General features: G+C 42.7%; 1 protein-coding gene across 7 annotated transcripts in view; it reads right to left on the bottom strand.

The window, feature by feature from the left end:
• Positions 1 to 19,982, bottom strand: part of LOC127418735 (zinc finger protein 260-like) — a 340,334-nt gene that overhangs the window by 213,446 nt on the left and 106,906 nt on the right. The window contains exon 9 of one of the 7 annotated variants that reach the window (XM_051659488.1): positions 12,868 to 16,553. The exons of the other annotated variants lie outside the window; for them this stretch is intronic. Within the exon in view, the coding sequence (XP_051515448.1) occupies positions 15,259 to 16,553 (1,295 nt within the window). The 3' untranslated portion in view covers positions 12,868 to 15,258. Of the gene's footprint in view, positions 1 to 12,867; positions 16,554 to 19,982 lie in introns of those variants that run through there. 7 annotated transcript variants of the gene reach the window in all.

Below are 19,982 nucleotides of genomic sequence, written 5' to 3'. Positions count from 1 at the left end.
AATGAAACAATGAACCAATAGGGACAAGACACAAGAACATGGGAAATACATGACAAGATCACATGACAATGAAACAAGAACAAACATGGCATGGAACTATTTTATCAAAATAAAAGACATGAACAAAAACACATAAAACCATGACATATCCCCCCACTAGGAGCAGCTCCTGATGCCCCAAAACAAAAAAACAGAGTTCAAGAGGGAGCTGGGAGGGGGGGGGTAATGTGGCGACTTGACATGGTTACATGGCATTACATGGTAACATGGTATGGCAAGATCCTGACTTGGCCGTGGTAGGCTTGGATGCTGACTCATTGGCATGGCATGGAGAAGGCTGAGGTGTTACTGTAACATGGCATGAAGCAGGCTGAGGCGTTGCTGTGACATGGCATGGAGCAGACTCAGGCATGGCTGTGACATGGCATGGAGCAGATTCAGGCGTGGCTGTGACATGGCATGGAGCAGACTCATGCGTGGCTGTGACATGGCATGGAGAAGACTCAGGTATGGCAGTGACATGGCATGGAGCAGGCCGAGGCGTGATATGGCATGGAGCAGACTCAGGATCAGGGGCAGAAGGTGGCACAAGCTCTGCGACCATGACATGGGACCTTGGCTCATTGTCTGTGACGGGATGCTGGCTTGTCGACCATGACGTGGGAGGCTGGCTCGTCGACCATGACGTGGGACGCTGGCTCGTCAACCATGACATGGGACCCTGGCTCATTGTCCATGCCGTGGGACGCTGGCTCGTCGTCCATGCCGTGGGACGCTGGCTCGTCGACCATGACGTGGGACGCTGGCTCGTCGACCATGACGTGGGACCCTGGCTCATCTACCATGACCAATGACGTGGAACTCTGACTTGATGTCCACCTCACCCACAGTGAATGAAGAACCACATATCAGTAGGGCAAGGCCGGCTGTAGGTACTCTGGCTGTCTGGCATCAAGGAGGAGATTGGCTCATTCACCCTATGTTTTTCTAGCAGGACAATGCTCCATGCCACACAGCCAGGTCAGTCAAGGTGTGGATGGAGGACCACCGGATCAAGACCCTGTCATGGCAAGACAAATCTCCAGACCTGAACCCCACTGAAAACCTCTGGAATGTGATCAAGAGGAAGATGGATGGCCGCAAGCCATTAAACAAAGCCGAGTTGCTTGAATTTTTGCACCAGGAGTGGCATAAAGTCACCCAACGGCAATGTGAGACTGATAGAGAGCATGCTGAGATGCATGAAAGCTGTGATTTTTTTACTAATAACATTTTTAATGATTCTTATGTGAAATATGGATTAAACAGAACATATACACACAGAATCAACTTAACTCCCATTATCTCCCCCTCCCCAACCTGCCCCTCAACAAATATCTGTATATATAATACACATACAGTATAAGCAAACAAACAAAATAAAATATTTGAGAACATTAAAAATATAAAAATCAACAAACAAAGAGAAAAGAAAGTATTCCACAAAAAATAGAATTTACTATTACCACCACAATTCTGTTTCTTGCCACATGGTCCTCACTGAGAGCCCTTCAGAGAGGCCAAATACCTGTCCCATTTCTTACCATACGTGTCTATTTTGCCAAGCTGTTTATTTTACATCTTTTCAAATGCCGTCACCCTACCCAATTCAGTGAACCATTCTTGAAATGAGGTAGTAGCAACTGACATCCATCCTCCAAGAATTATCTATCTGCCAATCATTACACTAGCTTGGACCCAGCTCTTTGTATATTTGTCACCTACTTTAATAACCACCCCTTCACCCAATATACATAGTATAAGGCAGAATGAAATTTGAGTATCTAAAACCTCACAGATAAAATTCTGGACTCTTACCCAGAATTCTTTAATCTTTGCGCAGAACCACAAAGCATGAGCTATGACTCCATCCTCCAACTGACATTGCCAGCAAGTACGTGTGTCTTTCAGACCAAGCCTAAACAATCTAACAACCAAACAATGCAAAATCTTAAACTGAATAAGGTGTACCCTTGCATCCCTAGACATAGTTTTAATATTTTTTCAAATACTTTCCCACTCCCCATTCTCCAATACCAAGTTCAAATCTCTTTCCCATAGCCTCTTAAGAGCTGTAAAGGCCCCATCACCAAGACTCTGAATTAACAAGTAATAACACACCAATGCATCATGGCCCTTTCCAAAGGCTGTGAGCACCATACAGAGAGTGTCTGCAGCTTTAGGGGGCTGTGTACTACCACAGAAAATAGTACAAAGTTGATGCCGCAACTGTAAATACCTGAAAAACTGAGACATATAAATCCCAAATTGCGGTTATATTTTCAAATGATCTCAAAGCTCAGTTTTCATAAAGGTCACCAAGTGTAGCAACAGCCCTCTCAAACCATTCTTTCCAGCAAAAGGGGGACTTGTTAATACACAATTTGGGGTTCAGCCATATGCTTGAGTGAACATTTAGGTAAATAACAAAACTGAACATACAGGAAAACTTTGTCCATACTGAATGTAAGTGTGAAACAATGAGATGCATTTTTACTTCTCTAGGCAGTTTGATAGAATGACTTTGCAATGGTGAGATTGGAGCAAGGACCGCTTGTTCAATGTTGTACCAGGGAGGGGCTATCTTAGGTGGAAGAGACCAATGGGCCAGGTGAATGTGATTAAAAGCATATTAATAAAACAAAATTTTGGGGAGGCCTGAGCCAGCTGATCTACTTAACCTACTGAAATGCAACCGAGGTAGTTTACCATTCCAAATAAAGGACTTAGATATTTAAAATAAGAAAGAGGAACTTCTAAGGGGAGAGACTGTAATAGATAATTGAATTTTGGGATACAATTCATTTTTATAACATTGACCTTCTCAGCCATAGACAAATGTAGTTAAGCCCACCTATCCACATCACACGAGAACCTTTTCATTAATGGGTCAAAATTAACTCTAACTAAATCTGTCAAATTTGCTGGAAATAAAATGCCTAAATATGTAATGCCTTGCTTGGGCTATTGAAAGGCGCCAGGTCTGAAAGCCATTTTAGGGCAATATGCTGTCAGAGCAAGAGCTTCTGATTTAGACCAATGTATCCTGAAAATTTAGAAAAGGAATTAATAATTTTTTTTGGAGGCTAGGCATAGATCTAATAGGGTCGGAGACAAATAATAATATTCATTTGCGCAGAGTAGGAGTTTATGCACCACACCTCCTGCTACAACAATGTATTCACAGCGCTTCACTTTTTCCACATTTTGTTATGTTACAGCCTTATTCCAAAATGGATTAAATTCATTATTTTCCTCAAAATTCTACAAACAATACCCCATAATGACAACGTGAAAGAAGTTTGTTTGAAATCTTTGCAAATTTATTAAAAAAAAAAATAAATAAAAAAAATCACATGTACATAAGTATTCACAGCCTTTACCATGACACTCAAAATTGAGCTCAGGTGCATCCTGTTTCCACTGATCATCCTTGAGATGTTTCTACAACTTGATTGGAGTCCACCTGTGGTAAATTCAGTTGATTGGACATGATTTGGAAAGGCACACACCTGTCTATATAAGGTCCCACAGTTAACAGTGCATGTCAGAGCACAAACCAAGCCATGAAGTCCAAGGAATTGTCTGTAGACCTCCGAGACAGGATTGTATCGAGGCACCGATCTAGGGAAGGGTACAGAAAAATTTCTGCAGCATTGAAGGTCCCAATGAGCACAGTGGCCTCCATCATCCGTAAATGGAAGAAGTTTGGAACCACCAGGACTCTTCCTAGAGCTGGCCGCCTGGCCAAACTGAGCAATCGGGGGAGAAGGGCTTTAGTCAGGGAGGTGACCAAGAACCCGATGGTCACTCTGACAGAGCTCCAGCATTTCTCTGTGGAGAGAGGAGAACCTTCCAGAAGAACAACCATCTCTGCAGCACTCCACCAATCAGGCCTGTATGGTAGAGTGGCCAGACGGAAGTCTCTCCTCAGTAAAAGGCACATGACAGCCTGCCTGGAGTTTGCCAAAAGGCACCTGAAGGACTCTCAGACCATGAGAAACAAAGATTGAACTCTTTGCCCTGAATGGCAAGCGTCATGTCTGGAGGAAACCAGGCACCGCTCATCACTTGGCCAATACCATCCCTAGAGTGAAGCATGGTGGTGGCAGCATCATGCTGTGGGGATGTTTTTCAGCAGCAGGAACTGGGAGACTAGTCAGGATCGAGGGAAAGATGAATGCAGCAATGTACAGAGACATCCTTGATGAAAACCTGCTCCAGAGCACTCTGGACCTCAGACTGGGGTGAAGGTTCATCTTCCAACAGGACAACGACCCTAAGCACACAGCCAAGATAACAAAGGAGTGACTACGGGACAACTCTGTGAATGTCCTTGAGTGGCCGAGCCAGAGCCCAGACTAGAACCTGATTGAACATCTCTGGAGAGATCTGAAAATGGCTGTGCACCGATGCTCCCCATCCAACCTGATGGAGCTTGAGAGGTCCTGCAAAGAAGAATGGGAGAAACTGCCCAAAAATAGGTGTGCCAAGCTTGTAGCATCATACTCAAAAAGACTTGAGGCTGTAATTGGTGCCAAAGGTGCTCAACAAAGTATTGAGCAAAGGCTGTGAATACTTATATACATGTGATTTTTTTCATTTTTTATTTTTAATAAATTTGCAAAGATTTCAAACAAATTTCTTTCACGTTGTCATTATGGGGTATTGTTTGTATAATTTTGAGGAAAATAATGAATTTAATCCATTTTGGAATAAGGCTGTAACATAACAAAATGTGGAAAAAGTGAGGCACTGTGAATACTTTCCAGATGCACTGTAAAAGGGAGAACAATAAAAGGGAGAGAGCACAGCCTTGCCGGGTTCCCCTAGGAAGAGAAAAATAATCTGAAATTATTCCATTAATTTGCACTGCTGCTAACGGTTGTTTATAAAGTAACTTAACTTTAAACTAACTTAAAAATGCTCCCAAACTCTTAAAAAGATAGTCCCATTCCATCCTATCAAACGCCTTCTCTGCGTCAAGTGAGATGGCAGCAATCGGGGTCTGATCATTCGCTACTGACCACATAATATTTATAAAACATCTAATATTATCAAAACTACAAACATGAATAAACGGCACTTGATCTATATGTATAATAAATGTAATTACTCAATTGATTAGCCAGAATTTTAGACAATATTTTTACATCTAACTGGATCAGGGAAATTGGATGATAACTTTTACATTTATTTGGGTCCTTATCTTTTTTAAGAATGAGACTGATTAGGGCTTGCATCATGGTTGGCAGTAGTTCACCTTTCTTTAATGACTCTGTGACATATTATCTAAAAACATCTGTGGCATAACTATCTGGCCTGGTGCCTTACCTTTTGGCAAGCTCCTCCAAAGTAATATCTGATTCAAGAGAGTTTTTTAATTACTCGTTAATTTAGGAAGTTCTAATGGCTCTACCAAGTTGCTAATATCCTTATCAGTAGATGAAGACGTGGAGCTATAAAGATCAAAATAGAATTCTTTAAAAACTTTATTAATATCTGTGGCAGAAGTAAAAAAATTATATATATATATATTTTTTTTTTACATTTTTTATGCATTTGGTAGATGCTTTTATCCAAAGCAACTTACAGTGCCCTTATTACAGGGACAATCCCCCTGGAGCAACCTGGAGTTATGTGCCTTGCTCAAGGACACAATGGTGGTGGCTGTGGGGATTGAACCAACAACCTTCTGCTTACCAGTTCAGTGCTTTAGTCCACTACGCCACCACCACTCACAGGTAAGGATTTTAATGACCACACTTCAGCGCTCACAGCTTCACACACTATTCTCTTCAGTTTCACAATAGTAAATTCTTAGTTCACAATAATCTCTTCAGCTTCACAACAATCACTTTCTGGACCCAAGCTCTCTCTGGTCTGCTGGTGGTGTGGCTCTTTTATGCTGCTCTCCCCGTGCTCACTGTAATTAGAGACAGGTGTTGGACATAATTTAGCTCAGGTGCAAGTGGCCTTACCCCTTTCTCTCTCTCTGGACGGACGCTTGACCACGCTCCCGCTGCCACAAATCACCACTGCCCGACTTAGGCCATGGAGGCATCCGGCCTGCCTACCATTTCCCCCCCCCCCCCCATTTCTGGAAAGGAAATCGGCAGCAGCCATCTGCGCTCCTGGTCTGTGGACCACCTTGAATTTAAATGGCTGAAGAGCCAGATACCAACAGGTGATCCGCGCGTTGGTGTCTTTCATGCGGTGGAGCCATTGGAGTGGGGCGCAATCCGAACAGAGGGTGAAGGCACGCCCCAACAGGTAGTATCGGAGAGTGAGGACCGCCCACTTGATGGCAAGACATTCTTTTTCTATGGTGCTGTACTTAGTTTCCCTCAACGAGAGCTTGCGGCTAATGTACAGCACCGGGCGCTCCTCCCCCTCCACCACCTGTGAGAGTACGGCCCCCAGCCCTCTGTCTGAAGCGTCCGTCTGGGAGAGAAAAATCGGGTGAATGTAAAAGTGTCCCTCCGCAAGGTGTGGCTTTAACTTGCGTGAACGCCTGCTGACACTACTCCGTCCACTGGACCGGGTCTGTAACTCCCTTTTTAGTGAGATCAGTCAGCAGGCTGGTGACGTCCGAATAGTTAGGTACGAATCTTCTATAATAGCCAGCCAGCCCCAGGAACTGTCTCACCCCCTTTTTGGTCTTGGGCCTCGGGCAGGTCGCAATTGCCGCCATCTTATCAATTTGGGGACACACCTGCCCGTGGCCCAAGTGGAACCGCAGATACCGTACTTCCACTCGCCCAATCGCGCACTTCTTTGGGTTTGCTGTGAGTCCCGCTCGATGCAGCGATCTCAGAACCGCCCTCAGATGCTGCATGTGCCGCTGCCAATCATTGCTATAAATGATGATGTCATCTAAATAGGCAGCGGCGTAAGCTGAATGCAATCTGAGGATTCGGTCCATGAGATGCTGAAACATAGCCGGGGCCCCAAACAAACCGAACGAAAGTGTCACAAACTGGTGTAATCTAAACAGTGTGGAGAAGGCTGTTTTTTCACAGGAAATTGGTGTCAAGGGGATCTGCCAATAACCCTTTGTCAAATCCAATGTCGAATAAAATTGAGCAGTGCCCAACCGACTGAGTAACTCATCAACGCGAGGCATTGGATACGCGTCAAATTTAGACACTGCTTTGACTTTTCTATAATCCACACAGAATCGTACAGACCCGTCGCTCTTAGGCACTAGAACAACTGGGCTGGACCAGTCACTGTGGGATTCTTCTATTACCCCCATATCGAGAATTGCATCCTATTCTTCCCGAACAACTTTCTTTTTGTGCTCGGGTAATCGGTAGGGGTGGCTACGTACCACAACCCCTGGCTCGGTCTCGATGTTGTGCTGAATGAGGTTCAAACGACCCGGTAGAGGGGAGAACACATCCGCAAACTCCTGTTGCAACCTGGCAACCTTCGCAAGTTAGCTCGGTGAGAGGTGGTCTCCGCAAGTGACCGGGGTGAACTGTTTATTTTTTGAATTCACCTCAGGCCCGAGCTTCGCCCTCTCCAGAACTACCGTAGCCAACGTCACAGGAACCGCCTCCCTCCACAATTTCAGGAGGTTGAGGTGGTATATTTGACATGCGCCCCCTCTAACGGTTTGTTTAACCTCATAATCGAGATCCCCCACTCGTCGTGTGACCTCAAAGGGTCCTTGCCACTTGACGAGTAATTTAGAGCTCAATGTGGGAAGTAATACAAGCACTTTATCTCCTGGTGCAAATTCCCGTGTCATACAGTCGGTGCTGTCGTTCTTGAGCTTGGAGCAAATTCTCCTGTGTTAGTTGCCCCAGAAATGTGGAGTTTTGCTCTAAGATCAAGAACGTACTGAATTTCATTCTTACTATTTGAAGGTCCCTCCTCCCAGGCTTCTCACAAGACATCAAGCACACCACGCCCATACAGCAGCTCAAATGGGGAGAAGCCAGTGGAGGCTTGCAGGACCTCTCGTACTGCGAATAATAGGGGGTCGAGCTATTTATCCCAATTTCTAGCATCGTCATGCACAAACTTACAAATCATGTTTTTAAGGGTTTTATTATATCATTCCACAAGGCCATCTGTTTGTGGATGGTACACGCTGGTGCGAATCGATTTAATGCCCAATAATTCGTACAGCTCGCGTAGTGTCCGTGACATAAACGATGTGCCTTGATAGGTGAGGATTTCTTTCGGAATCCCCACCCAGGAGATTATTTTGAAGAGTGCCTCTGCAACACTGCATGCTGAGATGTTGCGAAGAGGCACTGCTTCCGGATATCGCGTTGCATAATCCAGTAGGACCAACACAAAGTGATGTCAGCGTGCTGACCACTCTAATGGCCCGACGAGGTCCATTCCAATTCTTTCAAAGGGGACCTTGATCAACGGAAGGGGGCGCAATGGTGCTTTTGGGGTGGCCGGTGGGTTAACCAGCTGACAATCGTGGCATACCGCACACCAACTGCGGACATCGCCGCCAATGCCCGGCCAATAAAAACGGGCTATTAGACGGTTCAGTGTTTTCCTTTATCCTAAGTGACTAGCCATGGGATTATAATGAACCGCCTGGAATACCACTTCCCGACGGCTCCACGGTATCAAAAGCTGTGTTGTGTCTTCTTTTGTCTGAGCATCCTGCGTCACTCTATACAACCGCTCATTTATAATTGCAAAATAGGGATATGAAAGGGCGATGTCCGGCTGGAGTTGTTGACCATCGATCGCTCTCACTTGGTCAAAGGCGTGATTGAGGGTTTCGTCTCGCGACTGCTCCAAAGGGAAATCCCCCTCAGGGAGTTCCCTGAGAAGGGGAGGGGCTATAGCCTCTCCCCCTCTCTCGTCATCATGACATGGAGCTGTTGAGGACGGCCCCGCTCCGCCTCCCCTGCCAAAGCATCGCATATTTCACATCTCCTTAATTTAGTGCAGGACCCCGCACAAATTCCCTTCAATACATTTCTAAAATCAGGCCAATCCGTCCCCAAAATCAGCGGATGGGTGAGGCGCGAACTAACCGCGGCCTCCACTTTATGCTTTTTCCCCCGGAATTTAATCGTAAGAGTCACCACAGGATACTTGTGAATATCCCCGTGCACACACTTCACCCTTACCGTTTTAGCTGTGCCCAAAGCCTTGGGTTAAACCAAACATTGGTGGATAGTGGTTTGATTACAACCGCTGACCGTGATTTTCCACCAACGCTTGGTGAGTAACCCCCTTGACACTTACTGGTATCCGGTACGCTCCGGGCTGGTCGGGGGCAACCTACGGTATGTCGGAGACCTGTACCACCATCCCCAGCTCCATCAGAGGGCACTGATCCCAGAAGCGCCCCGGGTCTCCGTACCTCCAGCATGCTGGCCCAAGCGCTACGCCCGCACTTGCGTTGGCGGGCGCCCCCACCTGAGAGGGAGAGCGGCGGGGCATCGGGGCAGGGCAAGGTGTCGCCTCCCACGCCCGGGGAACTGGTCTCGGTGGCGGAAGTCCTCCTCGCCTGTGTGGGGCAGGAACGGGCCCTGGGTAGAGAGCAGAACGAGAGGAGAGAGGGGAGGGGAATGAGACAGGGGAAAACACAGGGGGAGGGGAGAGAGTATAGGAGGGCTCTTCCACCCTCGGGATCGCCGCCATGTGGTCCTCCGCAAGCCAGACGGCTTCCTCCAGTGATGCCGGGCGGTGGCACTGGACCCACTCCGCCATCCCTTTTAGCAGTTGATGTACCAGCTGTTCCAGTACCACCTGGTCGATGATCCCCTCGACGCCACAGTCCCTCGTTAGCGGCCATATCCGACAGGCATCACGGAGCCATTGGGTGAAGGCGTTGACGATTCTCTTCCAGACTCCGACCCACCCATTGCAAGATTTTTTTTTTTTTTAGGTCACCATAAGCCAGGAGTCTCGTTGCTGGCAGTTGTTGAGCCGCGAGCTAGGCTTCCCCGGACAACAGCAGAATAAGTCGGGCCGCCCACTGGCCAAGCGGCCAGCCCCAGATCTCGGCGGTGCGCTCAAAAAGATCAAGGAACGCTTCTGGGTCGTCCGCCGTCCACATCTTCTGTAACGCGGGCGGGGGCAACGGCGTGCGGGTATCCGGAGTCGCAGCTGGGATGGCCTCCTGGCTGAGCAACAATCACTTTCTGGACCCAGGCTCTCTCTCTCTGGTCTGCTGGCGGTGTGGCTCTTTTATGCCGCTCTCTTCATGCTCACTGTAATTAGAGACAGGTGTTAGACATAATTTAGCTCAGGTGCAAGCGCCCTTACCGCTTTCTCTCCGGACGGACGCTTGACCACGCCCCTAGCAACCAAGTAACAAATCACTTATCTCTGCACCAGAACATCGTAGAGATTTCTGGTTTCATTCATTTGACTCAAGGTAGCAAGGAGCCTTTTCAGTATCACCTTGGTAACTGCCTAGCAACCAAATGGGGTTACCCTAGCAACCAAATTGCCATTCAGAAAAACAAGCAAGGGGTAGGGTTGCATAGGACTTCTTGCAGCTGGCTGTCTATCTGTATGATGTTCCTTCTGTCTAACTATAAGACCTTCAAACTTCCAACTCTTCCAACTATTTTAAACTTTCAGACAAGGCTTTGTCAAGACAGCATAAAATTTGTCTTCAAACTTTACTATCTAGTTTGTATTTTAAATACGTAATCCGTTACATGTATTCCATTACTCCCCAACCCTGAGAGGCAGTGGCAAAGATACCAAATACCAAAGACTACAGTTATATCAGGAAGAAGCTGGGCTTGCCACATTGTGTTTCGTATGTAGCATTGTTTGGAAGTAGTGTTGTCAAAATTACCGGTCCTTCAGTACCAAGTTGATACTAAAATATAAAAGATGTACAAATACCAGTGTTTCTGCAATAATGGTAGTACCGAGCACCAACTCAGTCCGGTACCAGTGCGCAGTATGATTGACACACGATTGCTTTAAAATGCTAATTTTTAGCAAGTGCTCTGTTACTTCTTACAGTGAAATGGACAATTAATCAAATTAAAATTGTGACATGTCCAAGTGTGATTTATTAAACAGCTAAAGTCGGCAATCTTAGTGTGGAAGAGATGCGTACTTTGAATGAATGCATAAGTCTGACCACTCATTCACTGGAAACTCCACAGACTTTGAGAATCATTCAGGACACGTTGTATCAGATGACACAGCAGAGCACTATCTACTGTGAACCAAGCAGCACATGTAAACTATATACAGGTGCATCTCAATAAATTAGAATGTCGTGGAAAAGTTCATTTATTTCAGTAATTCAACTCAAATTGTGAAACTTGTGTATTAAATAAATTCAATGCACACAGACTGAAGTAGTTTAAGTCTTTGGTTCTTTTAATTGTGATGATTTTGGCTCACATTTAACAAAAACCCACCAATTCACTATCTCAAAAAATTAGAATACATCATAAGACCAATAAAAAAACATTTTTAGTGAATTGTTGGCCTTCTGGAAAGTATGTTCATTTACTGTATATGTACTCAATACTTGGTAGGGGCTCCTTTTGCTTTAATTACTGCCTCAATTCGGCGTGGCATGGAGATGATCAGTTTGTGGCATTGCCGAGGTGGTATGGAAGCCCAGGTTTCTTTGACAGTGGCCTTCAGCTCATCTGCATTTTTTGGTCTCTTGTTTCTCATTTTCCTCTTGACAATACCCCATAGATTCTCTATGGGGTTCAGGTCTGGTGAGTTTGCTGGCCTGTCAAGCACACCAACACCATGGTCATTTAACCAACTTTTGGTGTGTTTGGCAGTGTGGGCAGGTGCCAAATCCTGCTGGAAAATGAAATCAGCATCTTTAAAAAGCTGGTCAGCAGAAGGAAGCATGAAGTGCTCCAAAATTTCTTGGTAAAAGGGTGCAGTGACTTTGGTTTTCAAAAAACACAATGGACCAACACCAGCAGATGACATTGCACCCCAAATCATCACAGACTGTGGAAACTTAACACTGGACTTCAAGCAACTTGGGCTATGAGCTTCTCCACCCTTCCTCCAGATTCTAGGACCTTGGTTTCCAAATGAAATACAAAACTTGCTCTCATCTGAAAAGAGGACTTTGGAACACAGGGCAACAGTCCAGTTCTTCTTCTCCTTAGCCCAGGTAAGACACCTCTGACGTTGTCTGTGGTTCAGGAGTGGCTTAACAAGAGGAATACGACAACTGTAGCCAAATTCCTCGACACGTCTGTGTGTGGTGGCTCTTGATGCCTTGACCCCAGCCTCAGTCCATTCCTTGTGAAGTTCACCCAAATTCTTGAATCGATTTTGCTTGACAATCCTCATAAGGCTGCGGTTCTCTCGGTTGGTTGTGCATCTTTTTCTTCCACACTTTTTCCTTCCACTCAACTTTGTTAACATGCTTGGATACAGCACTCTGTGAACAGCCAGCTTCTTTGGCAATGAATGTTTGTGGCTTACCCTCCTTGTGAAGGGTGTCAATGATTGTCTTCTGGACAACTGTCAGATCAGCAGTCTTCCCCATGACTGTGTAGCCTAGTGAACCAAACTGAGAGACCATTTTGAAGGCTCAGGAAATCTTTGCAGGTGTTTTGAGTTGATTAGCTGATTGGCATGTCACCATATTCTAATTTTTTGAGATAGTGAATTGGTGGGTTTTTGTTAAATGTGAGCCAAAATCATCACAATTAAAAGAACCAAAGACTTAAACTACTTCAGTCTATGTGCATTGAATTTATTCAATACACGAGTTTCACAATTTGAGTTGAATTACTGAAATAAATGAACTTTTCCACGACATTCTAATTCATTGAGATGCACCTGTATTTATAGAATTAAATCACAGCATAAGCTCAACCCAACTTTATTTATATAGCATTTAAAACAGAGTTGACCAAAGTGCTTCATAGTAATACAATTTAAAACATTACATTTAAAAATTACCATATACACAAACACTATATACACAAACACCAGTTATCTAAAACACAAAATACAAACACTCCAAAACTGTGTCCTACATTTCATTTGTCAGACTCAAAGGCCAGTGTAAAGAGAGGAGATTTCAGACGTGAAGTCTCAGTGTTGCAAACTCTTTATCTGGAAAGTTAAGCTTCTGGCAAAAATACACGTCATAATAAAAGCACATTTCAAAATATAAGCTAGAGCCTTGAAATTTAAGAAATTGTGACAGAAATATATTACAACTGTATAGTAAAATTTAATATTCACTGTAATGATAACAATAATAATAAAGCAATATATCACAAGCAAAACTGTTGTTGAATAAAAGTTTGGCAAAAAATGCAATGACATGTTGAAAAATTATATTTTCACTTGTTAAAAGATTTAAGAATGAATTGATTAGACACAATTTTGATGATTAAATTAAACTCTAAAACATGGAGTTTAGTAATAATAATAATAATAATAATAAACAAAAAGGAAAACATTATTTGGTAAAGAATAAAACAGATTTCAGTAGGGTGCTACTTAAAAACACTTAAGCAATGCATCCTTGATTGAAAACCACTTGAAAGAAACATACATTTCTTTTAATTTATAATTTACATTGAAATATAACTTTTTAAACAGGCTAATCAAGTGTGTTTAATAGCACATTATCATATTAATGTTGTGGTACCAAAATTGTTATCGAACGTTGAAATTTCACTGGTATTAGTACTGACTACTGACATTTTGTTACAGTTACAACAGTAGGAAGAAGTGCCTTACAGATGCCACTAAAGACCATCCGCTTAGGCTACGAGCAGGAGAAGACCAGGCTGGTCTTAGAGCTAAAGGAATCAACAGTCCACTCTGTGAGGGCTGGTCAAACCCAGGTACAAACTAGGGATGGGCGTGGCAGCAATGATCGATCATGAAAACAATGATCGATGGTGATCATGCATGATGTGACTTTTCACTTAATTTGAAATTCAGTGGCAATTACCTGATAACTACACACACGTGTCAAAGAAGGAGCTTATTTTTATTTTGAGATAGATTACGTTGGGATTTTGAGGGGTACATTGATTGTCAGAGACGTCTCATAGCAACCAAACTGATACGATGCTGCAATACTATTGTTCTGATAATCAAAAGGGAATGTAACCGTGTTTTGAACTCTTATCTCTGTAAAACGTTTGCTAAACACATTTTTATTATCATTTAATGTAAGAACTTCGACTCGTTAATGGATATTATTCAATAAAAGTGAATTTGTCACTGACTGTAAATCTCCCTGCCCTGGTTAACAACACACACCTGCATCTCGATGAAATGGGAGTTGAAGATTTCTGCACAAGTTTCTTTCCAAGTTAGAAGTCCGACATAATATGTCATTCTGTTGCACTTTTCCCAGTTGAAAGGTGGGAATTCCAACTCTTCGAGTTGAATGGAACACTTCATGAATCACTCGCAACAACAATACGGAGCATCTCGGCTTTCACCACGGGAGCGAACACTTGGAGACACACACACACAGACACACGGCATGTGGCAGTGGACTCAATAAACTGAAGCAGCACATATACAGCAGGCGAGTGTTTCAAACAGCTTCACAGAGCGCATCTAAATGGAACAGAATTCAGCATCTTCAAAACTGAACTTCAACTTAACACGCATATGACATTGCATAAAAACGTGATGGTTATGGCGTCTCCTGTTAATCCAACCACGATTTGAAAATAGATGGTCCAGACAGTCACTAAAAAAAACTGGTGAGTGCTTACTAAGATTACTATGGTAACCTGAAGGAAGAACAGACAGACATGCGTTGTTCACTTTCCTTCATTGAATTGAGCAGCGAATCTTCAAATAATGACAAATTATGATGCATTATATTTTGATTATGCAATCTTTTGTACATTTTGTAACAGATTATTTTATAACAGCCTATAATAATGAATAGACGATACACTGGAACAACAAGACACAATGCAGCAGCCAAAGATGTTTGTCAGACATGTTATTATATTTACAGTTATGTACATGTCATTGCCCCTCGAGAAATCAAGTAATTAGTCCGAGTACTCAAGTAGAGAAAATGACCAAAATGCCTATCCCTAGTACAAACAGGCCTCATTTGGAAGGCAGAGCAGGTTGTAAACCAGGCAGTTTCAAGGCTGAAGCATCAAAAGATTGTACAGAAGTTTATTTACATTTTCAACTATTTACTTGAAGTATTGCACCTGAAGATGTACATCTCTCCGTGATTACTTTGGCAACACTTTTTCATGAGAAACTACATGATTACTGCACTGAAACTCCTCCCACATGAGGAGCAGTATGAATTCTCTTGTGTGTTTTCAGGTTGTTTGACACACTGAAACTCTTTCCACAGTGTAAGTACTTGTAAGGTTTTTCTCCAGTATGGATTCTCACGTGTTTATTCAAGTATTTTGATGCACTGAAACTATTTTCACAGTGTGAGCACTTGTAAGGTTTCTCTCCAGTATGGATTCTCTTGTGTGTTTTCAGGTTGTCTGACACACTGAAACTCTTTCCACACTGTGAGCACTTGTAAGGTTTCTCTCCAGTATGCATTCTCTCGTGTTTTTTCAAGTGGTGTACCAAAGTGAATGTCTTTCCACACTGTGAGCACTTGTAAGGTTTCTCTCCAGTATGAATTCTCTCATGTTTTTTCAGGTGTTGTAACGAAATAAAAGTCTTTCCACAGTGTGAGCACTTGTAAGGTTTTTCTCCAGCATGAATTCTCTTGTGTGTTTTCAGGTTTTGTGACTGAGTGAAACTCTTTTCACAGTGTGAGCACTTGTAAGGTTTCTCTCCAGTATGAATTCTCTCGTGTGTTTTCAGGTTTTGTGACTGAGTGAAACTCTTTTCACAGTGTGAGCACTTGTAAGGTTTCTCTCCAGCATGGATTCTCTTGTGTGTTTTTAAGTTTTTTGACTGATTGAAACTCTTTTCACAGTGTGAGCACTTGTAAGGTTTTTCTCCAGTATGGATTCTCTTGTGTGCTTTCAAGTTTTCTGTCCGGGTGAAACTCTTTTCACAGTGTGAGCACTTGTAGGGTTTTTCTCCAGTATGCATTCTGTGGTGCTGTTTCAAGTCGCTGGATTTAATAAAGGTCTTCCCACATTCAAAGCACATATGAGCTCTCATACCGGTATGTATTTTCTGGTGCTCTTTCAAACAAGAAAGGAGTGCAAAACTCTTTCCACAAAAAGAACACTTGTAACGCTTCTCATTTGTGTGCAGTTTCAGATGTTGTTTTAGGACTGAATTCAAAACAAATGTTTTACCACACTTATCACATTCAAATGGTCTTTCTCCAGAGTGCAAGAGGAGATGATCTTTGAGATGGCCTGCATAGGCAAAACTTTTTTCACACTGATGGCACGTGTAAGGTCTCTCTCCTGTATGAATAATGTGTATATTAAGCTGGCATTTATGTGGTGAGAAATTCTTCTTAGTTTTTGAGCCACTCAGAGATTTTTCTCCAGTTGTGAAATCATGATGTTTCTGATCCTGAAGTTTATCTTCCACTTCATTCAGTTCTTGACTTTCCTCTTGCACTTCCATCAGCTCTACAATGAACACAGTAAACTAACATAAATCAATTCAAGAGGGACAAAAGTGAAAAAAGAACCCTAATGTGATGACAGAACACACCAAACATCCAGGCTGATAAATGCATTTCATGATTAAAGTCATTTAGATTGAATCTGAGCCACAGTCAAAAAAATAAGGTCATACATATTTGCAACAACATGAGGGTGAGTAATTTTCATTATTGGCAGAACTATTCCTTTAATGCCAAAATTTTAAAAAGAAAGAACAAATTAAGACTTAAAAATTAAGAAGCAGAAATCCTTAATCTAGAATTATGACCTTGGAAATGTTCAAATAAAAAGATATACCTTTTTAAAAGACAACTGAGCACTTCTAAAACAACAAAATCAATGACGGACTTTTAGAGATAAAACCTCTTTCTTAAAACAGATTTTAACATGACAGTCGCTTTGCATGAAAATATGAAACTTTAAAGCAACATACCTGAAAGAATAAAATCATCATAATCATCTTCATCTTTCTGTTGTTCCTCTGCTGCGTTTTCTTTTACCTCCTCCTGCTTCACTTCAATCTTCACTGGTGTCTGCAGCATCTGCTGTTCTCCAGCATTACAGACAGAAGTCAGAGACTCTGTGGAGCTTTGATCACCCTGATTACTGTCACACACACTCTCCTGAGCATCAGTAGAACAGAGTAAAGTGAGCTGTGAGTCCTGTGTGTCTCTGGATCTCTGTTCAGAGAGTTTGTCCAGCAGCCGCTGTGGTGTGGACTGATCTCTGCCGCTCCACACTGAATCCTGACATTCTGTGGAGGTCCCATCAGTCACACACACTGAAGATTGAATTTGCATTAATAATATGAGCTGTCACTGTTTTAAATAATTTATACAATTTAACAGTATTTACACTGAGTCATCATTCATTTATATAACAAAGCTAAAATGGTACTGTCTCTTTAAGAAAACCAGCAGTGAGCATCTGATGTGTTTTGAGAGAAGAGTTGCACAGTTTCTTCACGGCATTTGTGCTATGTGTGCTTTAAACTAATGTTTCTTTTTACTTTCTGATCAACAACTGACTGTAAAGAACATAAATACAATTAAAAGAGATATTATTCAGTGAAAGTGGACTGTGTGGATCATATCTTTGATGGACATACATTTCAAGGAACTTGCGTTCAGTGCTTCACAACTGAAATCTGAACATTTACTAGGCGATGCCTATTGTTTAATACCCTAGCATTAAATCTGGTCACATTTACAAGTGATTTACTCACATTTTACTCACATTTTAGAGTGCTGTGTATCCACATCATTAATCAGCAACAACACGAAGACGCAGATCTTTTTTTATTTTTATGCCCATAAACATCACAAAAAATAAAAAAAATGAGCCATGGTTGATTGCTTTTCACGTTGGTCAGATGACCCGTTCCAATCTTGGGTGGTGTCTGGGATTATTTCTATGCCATTAGCATGCCTAAGTAACATTTTTCCACATAGCATTTTTTTTTTTTTTTTGATTAACAATTTTTATTGATTCACATATATGTAACTCATAAGACAAAACATATATACATAGAATCAAATTTAACCCCAACTACTACCCCTCCCAATCCCACCCTAATCCCAACAACATAACAGTGGTCCCAAATGACATAGACACACACATGCACAAAAAAAATAAATAAATAAATAAATAAACAGATAAACTCAACAACAATCACATAACCACAAATGACAAATACCTGCCCCATTTCTCCACGAACACTTTATACCTCCCTGTTCCTCTGAATGTTACTTCCTCAAAGGCCACAACCCTTTCCATCTCCAAGCACCACTCCTGAAAAGAGGGCACTAAAGCCAACCTCCAGCCCCTCAAAATGATCTGCCTGGCGATCATGACACTAGTTAAGACCCAACTCTTTATGTGTCTACTTTCAATGTCAATGACTGCCCCATCACCCAAGATACAAAGTCTGGGGCAGAATGATACCTGAATGCCTAACACATCACACACAAGACTCTGAACCTTTAACCAAAACTTTTGAATTTCAACACCCCCCCAAAAGACATGGGTTATATCTCTGTCCGCTGATTGCCATTGCCAGCAGGTGGGTGTGTCTTTAAGATCAAGCCTATACAATTTAGAGGGGGTCCAATAGAACCGATGTAAAATCTTGAATTGTATAAGGCGCACCCTTGCATCTCTAGATGCAGTTTTTATGTTTTTTAAAATCCTAGCCCATTCTCCATCCTCCAGTTCTAAGTTTAAATCTTTCTCCCATAATCTCTTGAGAGTGGTTGAGAGAGAGTCTCCCAGACTCTGAATTAGCAGGGAGTAATACACTGATGCCTCATGACCTTTTCCAAAAGCAGAAATCACCTCTCCTAGAGTATCTGCTGCTTTAGGGGGGGTGTATGCTATTCCCAAAAATACTACAGAGCAAGTGGTGTAGCTGAAGATACCTAAAAAACTGAGATCTGGGGATCCCAAAATATTGAACCAAATTTTCAAAGGATCTCATCACACCACTCTCATAAAGATCACCAAGTGTATTAACCCCCCCTCGCAATCCACTCCAACCAACAAAAAGGGGACTTATTAATGCATAGTTTGGGGTTTAGCCATAGGCTCGAGGCAACATTTAAATAAATATCTGAATAAAACACTCTGGACACTTTTGTCCATACTGAGTGCAAATGTGAAATAACAGGGTGTGATTTAACTTCTCTGGTTAGACTGGCAGAAAGGCTTTGCAATGGCAAAACAGGGGCAAGAACTTCTTGTTCAATGCAGAACCAGGGAGGGGCTCTCTCAGGTGGAAGCGACCAATGAGCCAAATGTCTGAGACTGAATGCATAATAATAAAACAAAATCTTGGGTAGGCCTAGCCCACCTTTGTCAATCGGCCTCAGTAGCTTAATAAAATGTAATCTGGGGCGTTTGCCACTCCAAATAAAAGACTTCGCTATGCTCTCAAATTGCTTGAAATAAAAGAGGGGGACATCTACCAGGAGAGACTGTAGCAGGTAGTTAAATTTTGGAATACAGTTCATTTTAATAACATTAACCTTCCCAATCATCGATAAATGTAATGAAGCCCACCTGTCTACATCGCTCGAAATCCTTTTTATTAAAGGGTAAAAATGAACTAAAATGAATTAACTAAATCAGACAAATCTGTTGGGAATAAAATACCCAAATACTTAATGCCCTGTCTGGGCCACTGGAAGGCGCCTGGCTGGAAGGCCGTTACTGGACAGTACGCTGTCAGAGCCAAAGCTTCGGATTTAGACCAGTTGACTTTGTATCCTGAGAATTTGGAAAAGGAATTAATAATTTTGTGGAGGCAAGGCATAGATCTAGTGGGGTCAGAGACGAATAACAAAAATATAATCTGTATAAAGCAGAAGCTTATGCGCCACACCTCCCGCCATCACA

This window comes from Myxocyprinus asiaticus, chromosome 28, assembly GCF_019703515.2.
Source record: "Myxocyprinus asiaticus isolate MX2 ecotype Aquarium Trade chromosome 28, UBuf_Myxa_2, whole genome shotgun sequence".
Classification (NCBI taxonomy): domain Eukaryota; kingdom Metazoa; phylum Chordata; class Actinopteri; order Cypriniformes; family Catostomidae; genus Myxocyprinus; species Myxocyprinus asiaticus.
The sequence above is the reverse complement of the archived record's forward strand: the minus strand, read 5'-3'. Positions and strand labels throughout refer to the sequence as shown.